This window comes from Equus asinus, chromosome 1 (assembly GCF_041296235.1).
Source record: "Equus asinus isolate D_3611 breed Donkey chromosome 1, EquAss-T2T_v2, whole genome shotgun sequence".
Classification (NCBI taxonomy): Eukaryota; Metazoa; Chordata; class Mammalia; order Perissodactyla; family Equidae; genus Equus; species Equus asinus.
Genome location: NC_091790.1, coordinates 104670074 through 104688594, shown reverse-complemented (window position 1 = coordinate 104688594; position 18521 = coordinate 104670074). Strand labels below are relative to the sequence as shown.

Below are 18521 nucleotides of genomic sequence, written 5' to 3'. Positions count from 1 at the left end.
TGCTGAGTCCTGTGAATCCTTTTAGCAAATCACTAAAGGTGTGGATAGTCTTGAGAAATCCTGAAACGATACCAAACACAGACAGCAAAATGATTTTTTTTTGAAAGTGAAGTTCTAAAACAATTCAAAAAAGCAAACAGAGAGGGAAAAATTACTTTTACTAAATATGACTGATAAAAGGTTAATATTCTTACCACATAAAGAATCCATACACATCAGTAAGAAAAAGATAAATGTATTTGTAGAAATATGGGCCAACAACGGGTAGATAATCTACAAGAGAAGATATGAAAAAAGAGCAGATACGAAAAACAGTTTACTTTCAGAAGTCATTAAATAAGTGCAAATTAAAATGACAATGACATGCAAATTTTGAACTGTTCAAATTGCAGCAAACAAGTAAACAAAAACCCTAGAAAACCAAGAGATCACAGTCAGGGTTATGGAATGTGGTGGAGAACACCAGTTTCATACAATTATGGTGCTGGTATATATTAATACTGCCTTCTGGTGGACAGTTTGATAATATGTATTAAAAGTTTAAAAGAATTTGTAACATGACATGCCTAGGCCACCTTAAGGGCTGCCTCTGTCCTTGGAAACATGCTCCTCATTTTCCCTTCTGTATCCCCCCCCGAAACTCTAAAAGCCTTAAAGAATAATTTTATCTTTACTACTTGAAGAGAAGTCTTTAGGGGGTTACATAGCCCTTCATGCAGAAAGTGTCCTAAATTCTTTATGGGTATCTCTCCTGCTCTTCTGAATTACCCATTGGCACCTGTTAAAAACAAATGAAATCGTAAAACATATTCTTTCTCACATATGTATCCACCCCACACACTTCTTTTAGGTTCCGCCTCCCCTCCCTCCCCCCCCACATCCCTCTCCTCCCCTCCCCTCCCCTTCTATTCCTCTGGAGTTTCTGTAAAATAGGGCTCAATATCTTTTCTATCAAAAGAGGCTCATCGCATTCACAATCTAACGCTGCAGCATCCCCCTCGCCCCCTTCACTGCCTCCTCCAGCCCTGCACACACACTTTTTCTTATTTGCTGTGATAATTTTAATTCCCCTCAAGTAGTGATGACATCAGCCTAGAGTGGGCGCTTTTTTGCCAGTTGTCTCCTGGAAGGGATGCCTTTTTCTGATTTGCACAAAGGTCCTGCCTTTCTCGGTCTTGTCCCAGAGGAGAGTCACATCGCCAATACTGAGAAGTTAGAGGGGCCTCTTGGGTTTGTGAGCACTCACATTCGGTAGTTTGTAACTATCATTTGCTCCACCAGTTCCTGGTTCAACCACTTCTCATCGTCTGAGTAGTCAACTTCAGGATGGCTCATTAAGAGGCCTGAACACCGCGGAAGTTTTTCCCTCTGGCTTGCTGACTTTTGGTTATGAATTCTGTAACTATAAATAGATTTATAAAGTCTATAAATTGGTACTGTTTTCAACCTTTTCACATACCAATCTATAGTACTGGTCTATCTCCTAAGTGACTTTTGAAAAATAGTCCCTTGCGTATATTGTTGATAGTTAAACGTTTTTTTTATCGCTTTAGTAAATTTTATAACATGAACTAAGGTGGGAGAGTAAGATCTGGGATGTGTGAGGAATATGCTTTCCTTTTGCCTAGGGGGAAGAGGCTTATCATGAAATGTTTATCTGTAGGCTGGTTGAACTTTAGGAAAGAATACGTATGGAAGTTGAAGACCTGGAAATTGATTTCTTTAAGGTGATTCATATATCTCTTAGGAAAGTCTTCACATATCTCAGTTTGAAGACTGTTCCTCAAGGAACAGTAAAACAATTTACCTTTGAAATGGACTTCCCTGTTGTTGGCTTTGATGCTATGAAATTGCTTAGTGGCTACCAATTTCTCTGCTTCCAGTGCTTGGCATCTTTATTAGTCAGGATAGGCCAGATTGTGCTTCGGTACTAATTAGCCTACAATCTCAGTGGCTTAATACAAACCATAGAAACATCTTTCTTGCACATAGAGCTTCACTATTTGAAATTTTAGCCTCCAAGCTCACGGCAGCAAGAGAATAGAGGCCTGGAGGATTTCATGGGATGTTTTAAGGGCTGGTCCTGGAATTGGCCTATATTACTTCTGCCTGTGTTTCACTGGCCGGACTCCAGGCATTTGGCCCCAACCTAACTGCAAGAGAAGCTAGGAAATGTGGAAGAGCAGAGAGATTTGGGATCAGCACTGACTTGTACTTTGGTTGTGGCATGCTTTACCCGTGACACAAAAGCCTCTTTTCTCGTCTTTTTGCACAGTTCTTCCTGTAAATTTCTCAAGTTTTCATTAAAATAGTAGCATCCCACAGTTCCAAACCTGTGTGATTGCTAATCCCACAGCAACAGCCAAGTTCTTGCAGGGGAAGGGCAGTTCTTAAGAAATTGGGTGTCAACCTAAGGTGAATTATAAATTATTATCCATACAACTATTGTTCTTTGGGTGTCTTTAAATGGTGTAATTGCCTTATAACCAGCTTTATTTCACACTACTTTTTTACATCTCAAAAATTTTAATTTCCGTGGAATATCTTCCAGTGGATACTAATTTTCCAAGTATCCTAAATTCCTAAAATTACCTGCCAAACTATGTAATTAGGAACAGACTTCTATCATGTGCTAGAAATAAAACATCCTGCTAACTATTCTAAATAAAGCTTCAGCAGATTGAGAGAGCTTGCTTTGAAGAGATGTCCATCTTCTGCTTTCTCACGCCTAAGTTCTGACAGTTAAATTCTCTGTAAGATATCAAATTAAAAAATCCCTTTGGCGTATATTGCATGTCACATGTTCTCTTTGATATTGATATTTGATCAGTCTGTTTTATGATTGGGCCTTTCTGTTTTTTAAATGTCTCAGTAGATGGCTAGGACGATGGGAAGGGATGCCATGATTGCTGTCACACAGATGAGCCACTTGTGTGGGCATCTGTCGATTATCTCTGCTCCAGTGCTGCTCAAGCTTATTTGTGTCCTGGAAACCTTAGGGCTAAGTACCAGGGGAGTTCTTGAAGCAGCTCTGGCAAGCACAGAATTGATGGCAGCTTCATTATAATTATACTTCTTTCCATGGCTGCTCAGCTGTATCGTTATAATGGCTTTCCGTCCTAGAGGCCAAATAAGATAGAGTGATATACAAGCTGCTCAGTATATCTCGACAAATTACATTACAATTGATGGCCTTTCCAACTGTTTTCCCCCCTGTCATCACCCCTGACTCCCATCCAACCTATTCTGGTCTTTCACAAACAGGCAAAATATGGCTATGGGTACCCTTTTTAAGTACAGAGAATTGAGAATGCTGTTTTTTTCTGTTCCTTAAAATAATCGTGTGTGTTTCTTTTCTCGTTTTCAAATCTGGATTAAGTTATCTAATAGGCAGTGTGACTGTCTAATACATACATGATGATAATGATAATCACCGCTGTAAACTTTTAGAGAACATTTACTATGTGCGAGGAAGTGTCCTAAGCACTTGACACACAACATTTCATTTAATCCTTGCAAACTCTATCATATGGGTGTTTTGAATGAGGAAATGGAAGCTCAGAGAAGTGAAGTTACCTTGCTCAAAGTCTAGTAAGAAGTGGAGCAGGGGATTAAATCCAGTCAGTCTCCAGAGTTCACGCTTTTAACTGTTTAAAACTCGTTCATTGATTTTGACTTGAAGTCCTTTCTGGGTGTCTTCTCAGAGAATAAAAGTAAAATTCTATTGCCTGATGTTAAATGAATTAAGTTTAAATGTTTTTGCTTCATTAAACAAAATTTTACAAATTTATTATGGTTGTGAGATGGCATTGATAGTAAAATATAGACTTCTCTTAATAGATTTCTAATGAAATGAGATTATGGGATGAAGAGACCGCGTAAGTATATTTCCTGCGTCATTTTCATTTAAATTAAACCAGTGGCCCTAAAAGAGATCTGAATGCAGAAGACCAGTATTTTTGGAGACTTATGTAACGTAACGAATTACTTATCCATTCATTCCTGATGATGTCAAAATATCTTTTCATATTTGAGGTCTTTTCTGTATTTTTTTCTCTAGATAGTTTGTTCTTTATGTCTTCATTTTCTGCTGATTGTACAGAAATATATAACTTAACCAGTGAAAATTCTCCATGAAGTCTTTCCCCAGGACTTAAGCTCTGATAAAATATTATGCATGCTCCTACAACTGCCAACATATATTATTGTTATTATATATGTTTACAAAAGTAGGATCATATTATACATTCTATTCTACAACTTGGTTTTATTTTGTAACCTAGAAATATATGTTGGTCAACTTTCCGTGTCAGGGTTTGTAAATCTGTCTAATTTTTCTTAATCTCTGCATGATGTTCTGTTGTATGGAGGTGCCAGTGTTTTTTTAACATTTCACCTGTTGGTGGATTCTCTCATTGTTTTTAATCATTTTGCTTCCATATTAAAAACAGTGGGACAATTCACAAAAGAAGATGTATGAATATCCAATTGTTACATGAAAAGATGTCATCATCATTAGTCATTAGGAAAATCCAATTAAAACTACAGTAAGAAACATATACCCATTAGAGTGACTAACATTAAAAAGATGAACAGTTCCCAGTGTGGAGAGGATAGGAGCATCTGGAACTCTTATTGCACTGTTGTATAACTACTTTGGAGATCTGTTTGGCAGTTAGAAAGTTAAACATATACTTACCATGTTGTCCAGTCATTCTACTATGTGTTTACTCAAAAGAAATGAAAACATGTCCACACAAATACTTGTACACGAATGTTCATAGTAGCCTGATTGACTGTAGCCTAAAATGGAACCAACTCAATGTCCATCAGCAGCTGAATGGCTAAACAAAAATGGTATATCCATATAGGAGAATACTACTCACTTATAAAAACATAGCATGGATGAATCTCAAAATCATTATGCTGAATGAGGGAAGCCAGACACAAAGAGTGCATACTATATGCTTTCATTAATATACTATTCTAGAAAATAAAAACTAAAATTATAGTGACAGAAACCAGATCAATGGTTGCCTGAGGCTGGAAATGGAGGAAGAGGTAGTTTGCAAACTTCCCAGGTGAAGGAAAGTTCTGTTTCTTGATTGTCGAGGTGACTTCACAGGTGCTAACATCTGCCAGAGCTCATTTAATTGTATAATTTACTATATGTAAATTATTCTTCAACAAAGATAACTCAAAAACTTCTAACGTACAGTGGAAAATTAAAAAAGTTCTGCAGTGAACATTTTAGACCCATGTCTTAGCACACTTTTGGAATGTTTCTGTGAATTAAATTCCACCAACAGGAAAACTTAGTTAAAAGATACTAACATTTTAAATTTTTGTGCAAGTGTTAAATTGCTCTCATTAGTTATTACTTATTTGCATTCCACAATATATGAAAGTGACCATTTCACCACAACCTTGCCAACATTGGATATTATCTTATAAATGTTTGCCAGTCTGGTGAGAAAAAAATTCTTATCGTTATAAATTTCATCTTTTTGGTTGTAAGTGAAATTATTGCGAATATCTATTGCTGTGCATACTGGAAATTTTTATTATCTGTAAGTTGACTGTTCATGTCCTTTTCCTGTTTTTCCATTGGGCTTTGTTTCTTTCTTACTGATTTGTGAGTTCTTTATATGTTGTAGAAAGCTTTTGTCTTTTATTTTTATTGTAAATGTTTTTATACTTCCAGCCTGCCGTTTGTCTTTTAACTTTATTCATGGTATCTTTCACTGTATTGAGTTTAAAATGTTATATAGTCACAACTATCAACCTTGATGATGTTTTAATTTCAATGTGGTTGTTTTGAGTATAGAAGAGCTTTCCTCGGCCAAAAAAATAGCATGTTTTCTTTCATCTTTTTCTGGTATTTTAATAGTATCATTTAATTTAAATTTTATTCGTATTTAGCTCTTAGAACTTAATAGGATCAGGAGTAGATCACACTTCCTATTTTTGTGTATGGATAAGCAGTTTTCCCAATACTGTTTCTTAAATACTTTATCATTTTCCCATTCATTTGATATTTCCTCTTCATTATGTAATAATTTTTCATTTCTGAATATGACTTTCTCTGCTCCTTGATCCATTTATCTGTTCTTATGTTAATATCACATTTAAAAAATTGCTATGTATTTTATCACCTTGTAGACTAAGTATCCTTCTCCCCCCCTCATAATTTTCTGGGCTATCCTTGATCATATACTCATTAAGATGAATTTTAGAATCAATTTATCAAGTCTTTTTTCCCTTTCCTTCCCCTGTGCCACCCCCTCACCGCCTAGCTGCATTTTGATGATGATGACATTCAGTTTTGTTTGAAGGCTTCCCAAGGCTGGTCAAGGATTCCTTGGGGAGCCAGCGCTGATCTTTCTCTTGCCTCGTTAATACAGTTGATTCTTGTTACTTGCAGTAGTTATGTTCTGTAATCTGTGAACACTGAATTAGCAAATAGTGAGACACTGCTCCTAGGGGAAATACAGGATTAGGTTCCTGGAAGTCTTTGATCACACATTTTTGTCAACCGATGAATACACATAACCTGATTTTATGTATGTTTCTGTTTAAAGATACCTTATATAACATATATTGTTGCTTCATTAACATTGAACTCATGGCCAATAGTACTGTGACATATATTTATAGTCATGCCTGAACGAACCTCATCTAACACACCTATTTACTCTGTAAGGCACAGCAGAACCTTCTTGGGCTTAGAAACACTGCACAGCACTTCAGCACTACTCTTGGAGGCCATTTTAAACAGCAGAATCACCAACAAACAGCACAAAAACGTGAACACTAAATATACCACCAAAAGGACACTTATTTAACAATATGAGACCTCAAACAAGAAGGCCTTGTTTGACCTCAGCTGGGAAAATGTGCATCAGGTGACTCCAGTTTTCCTGCATCCTGTGCATGTCCCAGAATGACTGTGAAAGCTCTGCAGGTACAGTCATGCACCGCCTACCGACGTTTCAGTCAACGATGGACTGCATGTACGACAGTGGTCCCATAAGATGAGTATCATCTAGCTGAGGTATGTAGTAGCTGTACCATCTAGGTTTGTGTAAGTACACTCTATGATGTTGGAACAATGATGAAATCACCTAACGAGGCATTTCTCAGAATGGATCCCCGTCAAGCAAAACATGACTGTATTGATTTTGAGGTTACAAATAAATATTAGTGAGGAGTCAAATTTGCAAAAATGGACTCTGTGAATAGTGAGAATAGACGGTAGTTTCTCTTTAATGCTGCTGTGGTTTGTGCAAACAATGAATCAGGAAAAGCTTCAGAGTGGCAGTGTTTATTAAAATATCGCAGGGAGCTGTACAGCAGGAGATATGACCAATGACACTTCACCCTGTTGCTCATGAATTTAATATAAAATAATTTATAATTAATTTTTAAATTTTTTAAAATCAAAGTTTACATATACTTTAGATCTACAAGGTAAATTATGAAAAGTAGTCATCCCTTGTGCCTCTCTGCCCTGTCCCTTTTCCCAGAGACAACAAATTTCAATTCTTTTAACTGTTTGTTTTAGTTTTTACCTCCAAATCTCTACATAACATGATTATAATACTGCTTCTTCATTTTTTTATTTTTCGGCATTATTTGTAGTGAGAAAGATTAGCTTTCTTTTACCACCATTCGAACAAATGCACATATATTTTCCATCCTCCCAAACCATAAATTTTGCTAGATCACTGTTCAGTATTTATATTATTATGATTATATAATTATTCATTTCTGATCACATTGCTGCTCTGATATACCTTTTTGTTTTCCCTTGTATTGATATTTCCCTGGCTTCTTTATTTGCTGTCTCAATATCTGTTCTTAATTCATCCACAACTGTGCTGTAAATATAAATCTCTCAGCTATTGTGATAGTATCTTCTTTATTGTCACCCTGAGGATTCCTTTCACTCTTCTCCTTCTTTGGATCCCCCGTTTTCTGGACCCATCTAGGTGTTTTCTTTTGGTCTGGTTCCATTTATATGAAATGTTCAGAATAGGCAAATCCATTAAAACAGAAAGTAGATGAGTGGTTGCTGGGGGGAAGATGGTGGATACCATATCTTCTTATTTCTTGTTCATCTTTTTGGTAAAACATATCCTCTAGAAGTAATTTTCCCAAGAAAGGATGCATGGGAGGTAAAGTTTTTGTAAACTTGCATGATTGAAGATATTTTTTTTCTACCTTTACACATGACTCACAGCTTGACTGGGTTTAGAATTTAAAAGAGGAATAATTTCTCCTCTCAAGATTTAAACATTTTTGCTCTATTTTTACATTTTAGTTTCCGGTATTTTTTGAGAAGCTCAATGCAATTCTGATAGCCAATCTTTTATATATGATCTGCATTTTTTCTCCCTAGAAAATTTTGAGATCTTTTGTCAGAAAAAAAATCTCAGTGTTGCAGATTTTTACAGTGATGTGTCTTGGGTGTGTGTTTTTTAAAAATCCGTTATGCTAGGCATACAGTGGGCCTTTTCAATCTGGAAATTCATGTCCTTCAGTTCTGGGAAATTTTTCTGAATTATTTCTTTATTAATGCTCTGTCTTCTGTTTTTGCTGTTCACTCTTTGAGAAACCTATGTTATTGGAATTTCTGGACCAATAATTGGATCCTTTATTTTTCTCCCCTTTTCTCCATTTCCCACTTTTCTTTTTTCTTTAAAAATTTTATTTTTCCTTTTTCTTCCCAAAGCCTTCTGGTACATAGTCGTAGATTTTTAGTTGTGGGTCCTTCTAGTTGTGGCATGTGGGACGCCACCTCAACATGGCTTGATGAGCAGTGCCATGTCTGCGCCCAGGATCCGAACCGGCGAGACCGTGGGCTGCCAAGTGGAGCGTGTGAACCCAACCAGTCGGCCACAGGGCCGGCCCCTCCATTTCCCACTTTTAATTTGTCTTTTTGTTTTACTTTCTAGGTGATTTTCTTGTCTATTTTTCTACCATTCTTTTGCACTCCTGTTCTTCTATCGTTTTTTTTAACTTCCAAGACTATATTTTTATTCTCTGAATTTTTTTTACATATCTTGTTTTGTTTTATGTGTGCAAAATCTTCATGTTTCTGAGAATATCAATGACAATTTTTTTGTGGAGGTAAAATTTGCATCCAGTAAAAGTCTTTCTTTTTGGTATAGAGTCCTCTGAGTTTGGACAAACTATGTAAAGTCATGTAGCCATCACCATAATTAAGATATAGATGCTTGGCTCACCCTTCGTTATAATCGTCTCCTCTCTTCATCCCCAGTCTCTGTGAACTCTGATCTGTTTTCTATCTCTATTGGTTTGCCTTTTCCAGAATATCGTATCAGTGGAATCATAATGATAGTTTAAAAAAAATTATTTTACCTGCTTTATCTTTGTTTCCTCTGAGTTTCTTTTTCATATTTGTTTTGATTTCCCTCTTTCCTGATAGAGCCTTTCCCCATATATATATATATATATATATATAATTTTTTTTTTTTTGAGGAAGATTAGCCCTGAGCTAATATCTGCTGCCAATCCTCCTCTTTTTGCTGAGGAAGACTGGCCCTGAGCTAACATCCATGCCCATTTTCCTCTACTTTGTATGTGGGACCCCTGCCACAGCGTGGCTTGACAAGTGGTGCTGTAGGTCCATACCCGGAATCTGGACTGGCGAACCCTGGGCAGCTGAAGTGGAACGTGTGAACTTAACCACTGTGCCACCAGGCTGGCCCCGAGGCTTTCCCCATATTTTGCTGATTTTTGACTGTTCTCCTATATAATAAGAGATGGGCATTAAAAATTTATTATTCCTTCCTCCTTCCCTTCCAGAGTGATCCTTCAGTTAATTCCTAGTGAGTGCCTACTCTGTGCCGACCACTGTTCTAGGCATGGGATGCAAGACAGACAAGTCCCACCTTCATTGAGATTACATTCTAGAGAGAAAGACAGTAATAACAGAAATAAACATGTAATGTGAGGAAACGATAAGTGTTATGAAGAAAGATAAAGCAGGTATAGAGATTCAGAAGGGTGCTGTTTTAGATATGATGATCAAGCAAGGTCTCTCTGAGAGTGATATTTGAGCAGAAATTTGAATATAGTGAGCAAGACATGCAAATATATGGAGGAAAAGAGTTCCGGGTCTAGGGAATAGTAAGTGCCCCATCATATCTTGGGTTCTCTGGAAAGCAGATGTTGGGACATAGTTAGAAGGACAAAGGATTTATTGGGGAGTAACACCTGTGAATGGGAAAGGAAGGAAGTAGATTGAGCAGAGGAACCATCAGACTGCATGCTGACCTGTCATGTTCTTTGCTGGCCCAGTGGGAGTTCCAGAGCCAATACCTTTAAAGAGAACTGATCCAACATTCCACACTGGGTGGAAGAAATGAGCAGGGCTTTCTACCCCAAATCTGGTCAGTCATTTGACCAAGGGCTGCCCTGAGAATAGTGTGCTCTCAGCTGAGGAAAGCTGACGTGCACCTTGGCAAAGCTAATACTGGAGGTCAGGAGCTAACTACACTTCTGGTAGGTAGGCAGAAAGCCCTTTGTTTCAAGGGGAATCTGAGTGGTACATCTTTCCGCCACAGGCTGTAAAACAGAAATGTGCTCAGTGTGTTCAAGGAACTGCAGGAGGGCTAATGCAACTGAAGAGTGAGGGGGAGAGTGAGGAGGAATGAGGCTGGAGAGCTAGCCAAGGGCCAGAACAAGCAGATCTGTGGGCTGTGCTATGATTCTGGATTTCATTCTAAGTTTGGTAGAAAGCCATTAGAGGATTTCGAGCAGAGGGATGACATTATATGTGTTATATTGTAAAAGGATCACTCTGGCTGCTACAATAGGCTATCTCTGCCATAAGTCATTTTGTCTGTTTATCTATTGTTGCATAACAAAGCACTTAAAACTTAAGAGCTTAAAACAACAGTGGCTGATTTTTTCTCACAGTTCTGTGGGTGTTCTGCTGGACTCACCTGAACTCACTCGTGGCTGGATGTGGGTGTCCTGAGATGGCTTCACCCACATGTCTGGGGCCTCAGCTGGGATGGCTGCAATGCTTGGGGTGGCTGAGCCTCTCTCCATGTGTTCTTTCATCTTGTGCTTCTTTATATGAAGGCAGAAGCATTCCAAAGAGGCAAGCCCCAGTTTGCAAGCACTTACCCAGCCTCTGCTGGCATCAAGTGTGCTAATGTCCCATTGCCAAAGCTAGGCAAATGCCCAAACCCAGAGTGAACATTGAAGGGGAATAAATAGGGTGTGGATATCTGGAAGTATGATTCATGGAGGCCATTGCTGTAACAATCTACCACATTAAACTTTGTTTTAGCTACTTTCCTGTTTCTGATCCTCTGCTCATCAATTTATCATCTGAGTATAATTTGGTTTCCTACATAAGTGTTCTTCCAAGAAAATATTTCACCAGTTACATGGACTTCACATATTTCCTATTGCTGTGACAGCAGTTTTTGGTTGTAAAATAGTAAATTGGCTTATTTCAGGGAGAGAATGCCTACTTTATGGACTTCCAGTATTCCTTGTAGAACAGGGCGGTTTGGGGACCCCCTCGCTAAGAATCATTGCACCCTTTATGATCCGTCTCAAGCCTATAATGGTGTATGGTGTAAATGTATGACTTCTGTAACCCTCATTCTTGATCCACTGGTGCTGGAGCTATGTTGAGATTTTAAAAAATTGTATTTAACTGAGGTAACTCTCATTCATTGCTGGTGGGATTGCAAAATGGTACAGTCAGTTTGGAAGACAGAGTGGAAAACTAAACGTACTCTTACCATACTATCTAGCAATCACACTCTTTGATAGTTACCCAAATGAGTTGAAAACTTAAGTCCACGCAAAAACCTGCACGTGATGTTTATAGCAGCTTTCTTCATAATTTCCAAACCTTGGAAGCAACCACGATGTCCTTTAATAGGTGGATGGATAAATAAACTGTGGCATATCCAGGTAATGGAATATTGTTTAGCACTAGAAAGAAATGATCTATGAAGCCATGGAGGAAACGTAAATGCATGTTACTAAGTGAAAGAAGCCACTCCGGAAAGGCTACATACTGTATGATTCCAACTATATGATATTCTGCAAAAGGCAAACTATGGGTACAGTTGAAAGATTGGTTGCCAGGGGTTTACGGGAAGGAAGGGATGAATAGGCAGAGCTCAGAGGATTTTAGGACAGTGAAATATTCTGTATGATGTTATAATGGTGGATATGTCATTATGCATTTGTCCAAATCCATAAAATATACAACCCCAAAAGTGATTCCTAGTGTGAACTATGGACTTGGGGTGATAGCAATGTGTCAGTGTAGGTTCTTCAACTATAACAAATGTACCACTCTGGTGAGGGATGTTGAAAGTGGAGGGGGTTTTGATGTGTGAGGGAAAGGGGTACATGGGAATTCTCTATACTTTCTGCTCAATTTTGCTGTGAATCTAAAACTGCTCTAAAAAATAAAGTCTATTTTTTAAAAAACATATTGAGCCAGTAGTTCGTCATTTGTTCCCATAAGTTCAGCTTGATTTCAGTCACCACAACCTAAACTTTTGTAAGCCATTTGGCTAGAATTTGACTTTGCGATTTAATGTTGATGTTAAATATTTTTAGTGAATTATTGATATAATTGTTGACTTATCTACTTATTTTTATAGCTGATGGATGAAAAGAAAAAAGAAATACACTTAGGATTATAAATTGTTTAACAAACTTTTTAAATTCATTATTTTCTCCGTGTCTTAAATGTGGGACAAATATGTGAAAGTCTTTGTTTCTACTTTTTTGTTGTTAGTACTTTTTTGTTTAGTTCACTTTTTATTTATTTATTTTTTTAAGACTTTATTTTTTTAGAGAACTTTAGGTTCACAGCAAAATTCAGAGGAAAGGGGTCAGCCCCCATGGCTGAGTGGTTAAGTTTGCATGCTCTGCTTTCGTGGCCCAGAGTTCGACGGTTTGGATCCTGGACACAGACCTACGCGCCACTCATCAAGCCATGCTGTGGTGGCATCCCACATAGAAGAACTCAAGTGACCTGCAACTAGGATATACAACTATGTACTGGAGCTTTGGGGAGGAAAAAAAGAGAAGAAGATTGGCAACAGATGTTAGCTCAGGGCCAATCTTCCTCACCAAAAAACATACTTTAAAAAACCTTGAGAGGAAGATACAGAGATTTCCCATATATCCTCTTTTCCCGCACATTCATAGCCTCCCCCATTATCAACATCCCATGCCAGAGGGTATGTTTGTTACAATTGATGAACCTACATTGACACATCATAATCACCCAAAGTCTATATTTTACATTAAGGTTCACTCTTAGTGTTGTACATTCTATGAGTTTGGACAAATGTATAATGACATGTATCTATCATTATAGCATCATACAGAGTATTTTCAGTGCCCTAAAAATCCTATGTGCTTGGCCTATGCATCTCTTTCCCCTCCCACTTTCTATTTTTCATTAGACAAACTATCTTAAGCATAGATGTGGGCTTTATTAATTGGGAATAATCTGGTATTAGGGGCTTTAAGTTTGCAGATTGACCTAATTGGATCAGGTCAAGGTTCCTATGTTACATATAGAGCAGAAATATTGTGAAGGAAAAAATATTTTTTGGTAGTAATAGAGATTACTTAAAGCAGAATATGAAGAATTCTGCATTCTTCCTCCTGAAAATTAGTAGTCAATACTCTTCAAATATTTTCTGTGTTTTGCCAGATGCTGACAATACGAAGCCATTAGAGGGTGTAAAAATTCTGGATCTAACGAGGTTTGTATTGGTTTATCCATGTTTTGGAGTTTTTCCCGTCTCTCAAAAAACATTAATTTATCTTTTGGATTATAAGAGGACTCTTAAATGCTTATTATCAAAATTCTGGAAAGAAAAATTCACATAACTTCATCATTCTAAGAGACAAGTAGTATAATATTTATGTATTTCTTTCTAATCTGCATATTTATATATGATTTTTAAAAACAAAAGTTGGAACCATATTAAAATTATAGTTTTACCCACGTTTAAAACATACTATTACATTGTGAATATGTTCCCAGGTCATTCAAGATTCAACAAAAATATAAGATGATACTTTATTATATAGTTGCCACATCATTAATTAATCATCCTGCCGTATTTCACTATTATAAATTAGGCTTCTTGTACATAAATCTTTGTCTCAGGAGATCTTTTGATCTTTAGAATAGAATTCTGGAAGTAGAGTTACTGTAACAAAGGGAATGTACTTTTTAAAGCTCTTGGCACATATGACCAATGACTTTTTTGAACAGTTTTAACAATTTTAATTCTTACTAGCATTTTTGAGCTTGTCTGAGTTGATGGACTATTAAGAAAAGAATTAGTATAAAAATCTTCAAGATGGTAATTAATTTATTTATCATTGTTAACATTGTAGAGTACTGGCGGGACCTTTTGCTACTATGAATTTAGGAGATCTTGGAGCAGAAGTTATAAAAGTGGAAAGACCAGGTAAAGCTAATGCTCCCTTTAAAACATAAAAAAAGCTAATAAATATTTTTCACAGTTCTTTAAATATCCCTGTCCCTCTATGTGGGATGGGGAGAAAATTGAAATGAAATGATTATTTTCTCTTCTTCATTCCTTATTTTCCTCTGAACCTATACTAAGGGTCTCTCTTTACCCTTTTTAGGTACCCCAGGCTAAGGCTTAAGCCAGGTCCTTCACACGCACCTGAGAGCCTCTGGTAGAAACTGAGATGCAACATGTAATGACAGTGATGCTAACAGCACTTATCCCAGTGCCAGGCACGGTTCTCAGTGCTTTGCCTATGTTAACTTGTTTAATCTTTACAATGACCTTAGGAGTTGATGTTATTATTCCTAGATTATAAATGAGAAGACAGAGACACTGAGCGAGAACGCAGTTTGTTCAAGGTCACGCAGCTAATAAGGAATATCCAGGCCCTCAGCTCTGATCCTGGCCCTCCTGAGCCCCACACAAGCCCTACTGTTGAGACTGAGATTCCAGTGGGCCTGGCCACACTCCCTCACTGTGGGATGAAGGGGAGCAAGAACAAGGCAGGGTAAGAGGGAAGAAGTAGTTCACAGAAGGGGAGAGAAGGAAAAAGGAATCAAAGTCTGCCAAAAAGGACCCCAAATACCTCAGGCTAAGTCATTCTTTTCTATTCCTAATAGAAGAGACATTTCCCCATTTTATAATTTTAAAGATTTTGAGGGAAAAACACCTAAGCTAAGATCAATTCTTCATTTTTATTTCAATTCTTCATTTTTTTGTTTTTCATCTGATGTGCTTTCTTTTTTATCTTCCCATTCTTTACATTAGTTTTAGAAATCATCATTCCCTATTTACTTAGGCCTATTTCTCCTTTGTACTTTTTTCTTTCTTAACCAAATAAACCTATTCTGTTTACACAATTCTCACTTTTATTCGGTGCCTTGGTAGCATTTTGGTGTTTGGTTAATGCTGTTATTGATAAACTTGCTTAGAAAAGTGTTGTGTGACCTTTCTCTCCACAAAGCACTCAAAGGGCAGAGTCTGTGTTCTCTACGCCCTCTGCATATAAACAGCTTGTTTTGGATGGTTTCAAAAATTAGCATTATTATTTATTCTTCAAGATCTAGTCCTTATGGACCTGGAACAGAATTCTAAAATCAGTGAAAATGGTCTAGCCTTGAATAGTGTGCATGTATCTATAAGACTCATTAGAGACTAGTTTAAGATTACATCAACTTATTAATTTACTGTAAGTGATTAAACACTGTAAAGTAGAATATTTGATCTGGAAGATTCAACTTTCTGTTACACAGATCTTCTTAGGAGCCAAAGCAGGGAGAAGAAGATTCTCTGATGAGCATGGGGAACATTATATATATTATTATACTCTATTTATCTGGTCCTGTGTTCTTCAGGCTCCAGGTGATAGACTAACCTGGCCAATCCTGCCTTCCAGAGATAATAGTTCATTTATCCAGTGATGTTTATCACTTTTGGTCATTGCAGGGTACATGCTGAATAGTGTTTATTTTCTAGCTGAACATTGGTTTTTTCTTTTCTAGGTCCCATAAAACTTCTGGTTTTCACACTGCTGTCCAATGTCAATGCCACAGCTCTTTCTAATTTCAACCATTGGGTCTTCCATTTCTAGATAAAGCATCCAATCTAATTTCTCTTGCTATTTCAGTTGATCTGTGCCTAAATACTAGGCCAAATATTTGTATTTACATTAATTATGAAAATAATTATCCCCTATTTATTTAGGCCTGTTTCTCCCTTGTACTTTTTCATTTCCCTTGGGGAGGACACCTTCCTTTTAGGTCTTTATGATGTCCCATAGCCATACATTTGGTATGAAGCTTTGTTCCTAGCAGGTATTTGTTCCTTTTTTTTCTGACTGATTGCTCTCTTTCCTTTAACCCTTTGGCCAATATACGTTTTTTTAAAAAAATTTTTGTTGAGTTTGTGATAGTTTACAATCTTGTGAAATTTCAGTTGTACATTATTGTTTGTCACTCGTGTTGTAGATGCACCCCTTCACCCTTTGTGCCCACCCCGACCCCTCCTTTCCCCTGGTAGCCACTAATCTGTTCTCTTTGTCTACATGTTTAAATTCCTCCTATGAGGGGAGTCATACAGAGATTGTCCTTTTCTGTCTGGCTTATTTCACTTAACAATTCCCTCAAGGTCCATCCACGTTGTTGTGAATGGGACGATTTTATTCTTTTTTATGGCTCAGTAGTATTCCATTGTATATATATATACCATATCTTCTGTATCCAGTTATCAGTTGACGGGCACTTAGATTGCTTCCACGTCTTGGCTATTGTGAATAATGCTGCAGTTAACTTAGGGGTGCATGAGACTTTTGGAATTGCTGACTTCAGTCTCTTTGGATAGATACCCAGTAGTGGGATGGCTGGGTCATATGGTATTTCTATTTTTAATTTTTTGAGAAATCTCCATACTGTTTTCCATAGTGGCTGCACCAGTTTGCATTCCCGCCAGCAGTGTATGAGGGTTCCTTTTTCTCCACAACCTCTCCAACATTTCTTACTATTTGTTTTGGTTATTTTTGCCATTCTAACAGGTGTAAGGTGATATCTTAATGTAGTTTTGATTTGCATTTCCCTGATGATCAGTGATGATGAACATCTTTTCATGTGCCTATTGGCCATCCATATATCTTCTTTGGAGAAATGTCTGTTCATGTCTCCTGCCCATTTTTCCATCAGGTTGTTTGATTTTTTGTTGTTGAGTTATGTGAGTTCTTTATATGTTATGGATATTAAGCCTTTGTCAGATATATGACTTGCAAATATTTTTTCCCAGTTAGTGGGTTGTTTTTTTGTTTCCATCCTGTTTTCATTTGCCTTGAAGAAGCTCTTTAGTCTGATGAAGTCCCATTTGTTTATTCTTTCTATTGTTTCCCTTGTCTGAGAAGACATGGTGTCCGAAAAGATCCTTTTAATACTGATGTCAAAGAGTGTATTGCCTACATTTTCTACTAGAAGTCTTATGGTTTGAGGTCTTATCTTTAGGTCTTTGATCCATTTTGAGTTTATTTTTGTGAATGGTGAAAAAGAATGGTCAATTTTCATTCTTTTACATGTAACTGTCCAGTTTTCCCAACACCATTTGTTGAAGAGACTTTCTTTTCTACATTGTATGCCCTCAGCTCCTTTGTCAAAGATTATCTGTCCATAGATGTGTGGTTTTATTTCTGGGCTTTCAATTCTGTTCCATTGATCTGTGCACCTGTTTTTGTACCAGTACCGTGCTGTTTTGATTACTGTAGCTTTGTAGTATGTTTTGAAGTCAGGGATTGTGATGCCTCCAGGTTTGTTCTTTTTTCTCAGGATTGCTTAAGCAATTCAGGGTCTTTTGTTGCCCCACATGAATTTTAAGATTCTTTATTCTATTTCTGTAAAGAATGTCATTGGGATTCTGATTGGGATTGCATTGAATCTGTAGATTGCTTTAGGTAGAGTGGACATTTTAACTATGTTTATTCTTCCAATCCATGTACATGGAATGTCTTTCCAACTCTTTATGTCATCATCCATTTCTTTCAGAAAAGCCTTGTAGTTTTCGTTGTATAGGTCTTTCATTTCCTTAGTTAAATTCACCCCAAGGTATTTTATTCTTTTTGTTGCAATTGTGAATGGTATTGTGTTCTTGAGTTCTTTTTCTGTTAGTTCATTATTAGACTATAGAAACGCTACTGATTTATGTAAGTTGATTTTATACCCTGCAACTTTGCTGTAGTTGTTGATTACTTCTAAAAGTTTTCCAATGGACCCTTTGGGGTTTTCTGTATATAAGATCATGTCATCTGCAAACAGCAAGAGTTTCACTTCTTCCCTCCCTGTTTGGATTCCTTTTATTCCTTTTTCTTGCCTAATTGCTCTGGCCCAAACCTCCAGTACTATGTTGAATAAGAGTGGTGATAAAGGGCATCCTTGTTTCGTCCCTGTTTTCAGGGGGATGGTGCTCAGTTTTTGCCCATTG

The 18521-nt window shown here is 37.1% G+C and overlaps 1 protein-coding gene across 15 annotated transcripts in view; it reads left to right on the top strand.

The window, feature by feature from the left end:
- The window catches only part of SUGCT (succinyl-CoA:glutarate-CoA transferase), a 747747-nt gene that overhangs the window by 4803 nt on the left and 724423 nt on the right, over window positions 1–18521 (top strand). For 14 of the 15 annotated variants that reach the window (XR_011501704.1, XR_011501660.1, XR_011501715.1 and 11 more), the window contains exons 2-3: window positions 13736–13787; window positions 14431–14504. The exons of the other annotated variant lie outside the window; for it this stretch is intronic. Coding sequence is in view for 11 of the 14 variants with exons in the window: in XM_044770817.2 (XP_044626752.1) it covers window positions 13736–13787; window positions 14431–14504 (126 nt within the window). In the remaining 3 variants the exon portion in view is untranslated. The remainder of the gene's footprint in view (window positions 1–13735; window positions 13788–14430; window positions 14505–18521) is intronic. 15 annotated transcript variants of the gene reach the window in all.